The sequence below is a fragment of the Centruroides sculpturatus genome, unplaced genomic scaffold (assembly GCF_000671375.1).
Source record: "Centruroides sculpturatus isolate CEXI.00-Female unplaced genomic scaffold, Cexi_2.0 scaffold330, whole genome shotgun sequence".
Lineage (NCBI taxonomy): Eukaryota > Metazoa > Arthropoda > Arachnida > Scorpiones > Buthidae > Centruroides > Centruroides sculpturatus.
The window spans coordinates 117215-125636 of NW_019384592.1; the positions used below are offsets into that span (position 1 = coordinate 117215).

Consider the following 8422-nt stretch of genomic DNA (forward strand, 5'->3'; position numbering starts at 1 on the left):
ATAATTAAATCTTCTAAGGAGACTGTAATAATTAATTAAATTAAATTAAATTAATTCATGCAATAAATAGGAAATACACGTTAGTTCAAAATTCAAGGGACGAAATAATCGCGACTTCGAATTATCCGAAAATACGAGATTTACATATTTCTGTACAACATGTCAATTTTTCGGGGGGATCGGCCCCCGTCCCTTACTACTGGCCGCCCCATTGTGAGCCTGATCGAATCCATAATGGGTTTACTAAGAGAGGCTCTCTTAGTGCCCACGGGGCAGAAAGAGTGAAAAAAACACAAGAAATTTTTAAATTGCTAAAAACAATTAGTTCATCATAATAGATTTTTTAATGCGACTTAAAAAAATAAAAAATACTTAAATCGTATAAAATATGAAATTTACGATGTTTATGGTGTAAGGATTAATTAAAAAAAATAGAGTTAACAAAGCCACGTGACTAATACGTCAAATGTTTGATTCACGCTTCGACCAATAGCAAATTCTCAACCATTCAAGATTTAACGACTCGAACTTAAAAAACGCCTCGTCGGATTCGTCTCGAGAAATCGGCAAGTTCACTTTTATCCAATAAATGATTAAACGTAATATTTTTCTAGTGTAACATATAAAAAAAATTAAATATTTATTACTATATATTTACTTTCCAGCGTTTTGATAGTAATAAAAAAATCATTTAAAGGTAATAAGACAATATAAATATATTAAACACTCACGTGACTTAATTAACCAATAGCGGCCTAGGAATCTTGCAGACGATTTGAATTTCGTTCAACGACTTTTTGAAACTTTAACTTTGTTTTATTCATTATTAATTGTCAAGTTTTTACTTGATTGTTTGTAGTTCTGTCATCTTAGGACGTCAGTACTTCATAACAAGATGTCACGCCACAACATTTATTATTCTGATAAATATTATGATGATCAATATGAATACAGGTAAGAATCTGTCATTCTTTGCTTATGGAATAGTTTTAAATACAACTTTAAGCTGTATTTAAAACTATTTTTAGGACTTTAAAACATCAAAAACATTGAAAATACATATGTTTTATAATCTATCACATGTTTACTCACTTTAAAAATACTCAATTGCTTATATTTTTTGGATTTAAAATGCCAGTTAAATATAATTAATTCGGCACTTATGCAGTTTAGGGCTACGGAAGTTTGATAGGTTTTCATCCATAAAATTAATCGATTCTAGACCAATTTGACTCGAATATTTCCAAAACACGTATAATTTGTTGGAAATGATCGATATAAAATATGCTATAAAGAAAAAATTGTCGGAATACTTACCGAATGTGCATTGTTCGAAGACGACATTAATTAAGCTTGTTTTCGTCGCGGAGCGGTACATCGAACGGCGGACGCGTACGAAGCGTGTCACGCGACTTTGTCGATGCTATTCGGTCACGTGACTACGTGTTTCCTGATAACTTGCTCTGCTGAATTTTGGAGACATCTTTCCATTTTAAATATGGATTAAAATCAACATATAATAACTTATGATAATGCGATATATAACTAATAATTTTTCTCTGCTTTTAAATGGCCTAATCTCTTTCATGTCCTAAACAAAATTGAATTATATTTATTTACATCAAGACATTAGACATCTCTTGTTGCATCTGACTAATATTTATTATCATTATATATATGGTACCGTATATATATATATATATTATGATAGAACTATTGTTGTTAGTGAGGGATTTTACCTTTGTTGCTTCATATAGTCAATAATAATAGTAATTCATTTCTAATTACAATAAAAATACTATATTATGATCTAACATATGGTGTCTCCAAGTTCAGCAAATTCTTTGAAAAAAGAATAGAGAGGTTGCGGCTGAAGTTGAAAGGTTAAACTTGTATGGCAAGCAGAAGTACACGTTTGAATTTCAAGTAAAACACATTGTGCCATATGTTCACATCACACACTGACTCGTGGGATATTGTTGATAAATGACGGAAACATTTAACAATGATAAATGTTACTAGCGAAGGTAAATAAACAAATTAAACTATTTTAAAGTATTTATAGGATGTTTAATAACACTAAATAATTATTTTTTAGCGTTGTGTCTCTTACCGTACGATAGGACGATAGAAGTACCTCATACTTTTGATGAGGGAAGTAGTGGCTTATGTAAATCTGAAAGCAGCTCGGGAAATTATTTTTAGAAAATTTACGAATTTATTATGTTGTTGATGGTAGAAGATGCTGTGAAAGAACAAACCTAGTCCTACAAAATTATGATAAGCTATTATGAACACAAATATATGTAAATTCTATAGGCACTTCACATCACTTGCAAAAGAATTGAATAATTAAATAATTTCTGGATTAAAATTATCTGTTTCTTTTCAATATTATTCATAAATGCTTAAATAATCATTATTATAATAAAATACATTGTAATTCTAACCCCCAGACACAAAAAAATGAATTAGTTTAAGCCAAACTATTACTTGCCATGCTAGATGTAGCAAATGCCATTATCAACCTTCTAGAATTGCCAGATGGCGGTGCTTGACATCTGTTCATGTTTTGGGCTAAAAATATCGATCGCAACCTCTCTATTAAGTTATCGGAAAACACGTCTGAGATGAATAGTCACATGACTGAATAGCACCGACAAATGTCACATGACACGCTTTGTCCGTGTTCGCTGTCTAGTGTGCCACTCCGCAATGAAAACAAGTTTAAGCAATGGCGTCTTTGAATGGGGTACACTCGGTAAGTATTCTGACAATTTTTTGTTTAAAGCAGGCCTGGCCAACCCAAATTGTTTCTCAGGCCACATTGATCACGCATAACATTAAGGTGGGCCACAATTTAGGCAAACATGCTTTTAAACAAGAAAAACATACAAAATGTATAAGATTTTATTATTATACCAAGAGTTTGCACTTGCACATTATAACAATGACACATGCAAATTTTCATTTATTTAATTGTTTTGGTATACACATAACGGGAAACAAAAGTTTTAATAGATGTATAATATCGCTTAGCGGGCCACACAATTTAACATGACGGGCTATGGGTTGGCCATGCCTGGTTTAAAACATATTTTATATTGATCATTTCCAACAAATTATACATGTTTTGGAAATGTTTGAGTCAAATTAGTTTAAAATTGATTAATTTTATGAAAGAAAACCGCTCAAACTTCTGTATCCTATAAACTGCATAATAAGTGCCAAAAGTCACTTGTCAAATGGAGATGAACTTGTCCTAATTGTTTTTGGGTACCATAATGATCGAAAGTAATCATGCTGACCTGAACAATGAGTGGAGGTTATTTTCAACCGGGACACTGAATATTTTCTTAAATTTTGCTAGGATATTACCAACGGCTCTATGTGAAGCCTCTGGAAAGTCTGGGCGACAGCGATGAAATTCCTCTGCAGCTTTCTGTGTTGTTTCGTGATTATCTCCACACAATATAATAAATTTCATTTGTTGTTTGATGGTTGGCATGATTACTTCCGGACATTATTGCACCTGAAACAATAAGAATGGTGGAGTGAGTTTTCAGCCACACTAGTTAATTTAAAATACATTTTAACTGTAATCATTAATATAGCATTAATTAGGCTATAGCATTAAATATAGATTTGATATATATAAGATTGATTCAGCCAATTTCAAGAAATTTGTTTTGCATTTGAATATGTATGAAATCAGTTCTGTATTTATTTATTTATTTATTTATTTATTTATTCTTTATGCATATTTATATGTATAAAAAGTATTTTGAAATTAGCTTCAATAATCGGTAATTATTTCTTTTAAAAGAAATTTATTTACATAAAGCATCTGTTAGTTTAGATATTAAAATATATCTAAGCTGTTTATGTAACATTATAACACATGAAATAATTATTTTCATATATATGTGTTTATACACATAAACATGCATTTTTCACGTATATTTTTGAATAGTGACATCTAAAGTGATGTTCTCATAATGTCAGTAGAGACAAAAAGAAAAATGAAATAATGAAAATATTCTTCAGCTTTTGTAAACATAAAACTTTTAAATAAATACATCTGTTCAAGTAACAGTCAATATTATGACTATATAAATAAGATATCATATTTATTTTGTATGTATAGTATTTGGAGTTACTAAGTTAAACAGAATTTTCTTTAAAAATTGACTTGATTGGGTTTCTTATAGAAACTGAGTCATCAATTACATGTAGACTTGCAAAACAATCTATTTATAAAATTCCAGTTCAATATATTCAATATATCTGCTCTTAGAAATTATGTATGACTGTGTACTTATGTATATGTGGATATTTATAAGAAATAAGATGAAATCTTCTATGATTAAACATTTTTCACTTTTAATTGCAGTAGCAACTTAATTTAATGCTTTTCAAGGAACCAGTAAAAAAAATACATTAAATTGCAGAATATGTAAAATCCAAATATTCTTTAAATTTCTGGATGCATAGACATTTTATGTTGACAAAATAAAATGTCCAGACATTTTATGTTTGTCAACATAAAATGTCTGTGCATCCAGAATGGATAAAGCAAAGAAAAAACTCATATTACTAGTATAAACGCTTCCATGAAAGCATTTATTTCATACATTACTGTATAACGTACAATTATTGGGATCTCTAACCATGTCTTATACAAAGGTAATAAACTATGAAGCTGTGTTTTGAAAATTATCTAGAATATTTGTTTGTTTCATATTGAAGATTTGTTTTCATCACTGCAGTTCCTAAGTTTGAAGTTAAGCAGCTGTTAAGGTCCCAACAGCATCCTTCACATCTGCAAACTTACCATGTATTCAACCATTCTAATTACATTCATTTTCATGTGATGAAAATTTATAAAGAGAATAGTGCATACCAACTGTGCAGTAACCAACTGTGCATATACCTATATCCAGCTAAATAAATAACTTTGCCATCATTAGACACACAAGTTCATACAGAATGATTACTTGCAGATAGGGTTTGTGATGGCTCAACATTTATCTTAAGGATACAAATGTTTTGTAACAATTTATTAATTAATTAAAATTTCACCTACTTTACCACTTGAAAATTATAAGTGTCAAGATGTCTGCAATTAAGCATTTCTTGATAATCATAAACTTCACTTTTAATAAGGTATTCAAATATAGTTGGGTATTCCAAAGGTCATTCTCTCATCATTATTCCATGATTTTATAGTACTAACTGGTGAAAATAAATTAGAAAATAAAAGTTTGTAGAAGAAACTATGCAAAAATTTTGCATTAGATTTAATTTTATGATATTTTCTGAATATTTTTGACTACTTTATGAATTAAATGGTGATATAAACATTTCCTGATAGATAATAAAAATTGCTTATTAAAATTACATAAGCCAATTTTGCCAATTATTTTCTAGAAACAAAAAATAATAAAAAAGCTAGAAAATAGAAAGTTTACTTAATTTTATTTTAAATTTTTATGAGTTTTAAAAGATATTTTCTCTGATGCATGTAGCACATTTTTTTCTTTGTTAGAAAAATTTAAACTTGTGTAAAAATGATTAAAAATACTCTCTTTATAATTTAATATATAAAAACCCTTACAGTTATTAAATAAGTGGGTGTTATAAACGAATTTCTAGTAGTCATGTCAAGATCAATTACATTCTCAATTCTATAATTCTTCAGTTCTGTAGTTCTTGCGGTATCTTAACGGTGGTGCGACAGTGGTGCCACAGTATGGGAAAATACATGAGCCTTCTCTGCAAATTTGTGTCTAGACAATGAGCTGAATAGACTTTTGAACCCAAGCTTTTTATAGCAACATGTTGACTATGTATTATGCATACACCCTGCAATGATTCTCACTAGGCCTAATGCCATCATCTGTCAAAAATCAAATAACAGTTTGCTGTTCAATTTTCAAGCAGTTTTGATATGTCCTTTGTAAACCACATATGGAATTTTTTTAAAATTGCAATATATTTGTCATTTACCTGTGAAATTATTTATTAATCTGTGTTAAATATCTTTTATATTTAGGCATGTGATGTTACCAAAAGATCTTGCAAAGATGGTACAAAAATCTCATCTCATGTCAGAAACTGAGTGGCGTAGTCTTGGTGTTCAACAGAGTCAAGGTTGGGTGCATTATATGATTCATGAACCAGAACCTCACATTCTGTTGTTCAGAAGACCTCTACAAGGCCCTCCTCCAAGTCAAGAAGAACAATTTCAAGATGACTAGGTTGTATGAAACTGTTGTAAAGATGAACATTTAACAAATACCTGTATTATATTGTAAAAATAATGTATATTGAAATAAGCACAATTATATTACATTATCATATATATATTTTCCACAAAACATGAAGTAATTTGTTAGTGTATATTATTTCCATTCAAACATATTTTGTTTAAAAATGAACTTGTAGAACAAGAGTTTCATAAATGATTTTTTTATAACAAACTCAAGATGGTTATCTGTAATATGTATTTATTGTTAAAATAAAAAAAAATTTAAAAACATGTAGCTACTTTTAATTACTTAAACATCAATATACAGGATGTATGTACAGTACAACAGACAGAGTTGGCTCTGTGTCTATTGTACTTAAACATCATTTTAATACCATATAATACCTCTATTGCATATTAAACAGTGCATGAATAGTTTCAAGTATACTCTCATTAACAAAAAAGTTATGCATCCAGATAGAATTGTTAGGTGTATGCCAAATTTTGCAGTAATCAGTCTCATATAGGTATATAAACAATACAGTCGTGGTTCAATGCATGCCATCAGAGTGCCTTAAAATTGCTGCTCCAGTATCATATAAAAAAGTTTGCAGAGGCTTACTAAGTACAGAATTTTCAGTGTACCAGTTACTTGGAGGTCTTTGAACAGTAGATATGCCTGTACATTGCATATTACACAGTTGATAGTTTGAGAAAGGCTGCAGCATTGAGCTGAGAGAACCAGGATGCCATTTTGCTGGATTGTCTGCTGTTGGCTGTTCTGCCCTGACTGTGAGAAGGTATTAGGGACAGTAGTTATATGAAGGCACACACAGCAGGCATGCTCTAGATGCTTCATACTACTAGGAAAGATGATTGTCTGATCATAAGTAGACAGTGGATTTTAGGCAAATGCCTATTTTTTTTCTTTGACATATAACAGCTAAGATTTCATATGAACATTTAGACTGAAACAATGGTATTTTATAATGCCTAAAAATGCTTATTTTGACGTTGCTGCCTATTTTTGCCTAAAACAAAGTTTAGTCTGTTTTCATATTTTTAAAAAGTTTTTATTAATTTTTCGTTTCATTTTCTGCAAAGGTTTACTTTAATTCTTAAACTGCTTAAGTGCAAAGGTTTACTTTAATTCTTAAACTAAACTACTTAAGTTTTATTTTTTTTCTGAAAATGCAGTCAAACAAATTCATTTTTTTTATTATTATTGATTACTTATATTTAAGTCCCAGCGGATGCATATCCCAAGCAGAAAAAATTAGAAAGCATTAATACAGAAATAAATTACATCCCTGATGCAATTTTACAGTAATAAAATTAAAACTATGTGAAATATTTTAAAATAAATGCTTTTATTTAATAAATATAGCATTAGAGATGCTTTGTCATTTTTAGATGGCGGATTTTAGGCAAATGCCTATTTTTCCCTTAGCATATACATGGCTAAGATTTTGTACTAACTACTACAGTGAACATTTCTTTGATATCAAAAAGCTTCTGGACACTTTAGCAGATAATGCAGTTTGTGTAACTAAAGTCAAAAAACTTTTGAATGACATTTATATTCAGAACAAGTTGGTGTACATCAAGTGTTATTTCACATTCATTATAGATACTATTACTGCTCTTGAAAGTAGTGGGAAACCTATATATGAACAAATCTCCTCAACAGAGCAAACCAGAAACTTTGTGATGCACCAGGCACTACGGCAAAAAAAGTGAAGAAAGAGTTGAAAGCAGTGTTTCAAAAGAGACTTGGATTAAGGTGCTTGTTTATTGTGGCTGATATTTTGGCAGGAAAGAAGAGCAAAACTGAAAGTGAATTCCCAGTTCATCTTCTTTCAAGGTTGAAATACTGTTTGTCATCTTAACTGTTTGTACTGTTTGTTTTGTTGTGCTCTTTCTCTGCATATAAATTAATTTTCAGTGACAAACATTACAAACATTCTATTGAAAATTTGGAAAAAGTGCTTTTAATATATTATGAAGCTAACTATGGGAAACAGAGTGAATAAAAAATGTAAAGATAATTGTTTCTCTACTTTTGTGTTTGCGTCATTCTGAATACGTGCATTTTTGTTTGGAATACATATGTTAAATAAAAAATTCATCATCCTGATAAGTATGTTAATTGTTCATTGTGCAAATTTTGAC

General features: G+C 29.8%; 1 protein-coding gene across 1 annotated transcript; it reads left to right on the forward strand.

Annotated features, from left to right (window-relative positions):
* The first annotated feature begins 696 nt into the window (after nt 1-696).
* On the forward strand, nt 697-6533 carry LOC111624774 (cyclin-dependent kinases regulatory subunit-like). The gene is made up of 2 exons (XM_023367709.1): nt 697-954; nt 6056-6533. Exons 1-2 carry the CDS (start codon nt 896-898, stop codon nt 6258-6260), a joined length of 264 nt encoding a protein of 87 aa, XP_023223477.1. The 5' UTR covers nt 697-895; the 3' UTR covers nt 6261-6533.
* Nucleotides 6534-8422: the final 1889 nt, after the last annotated feature.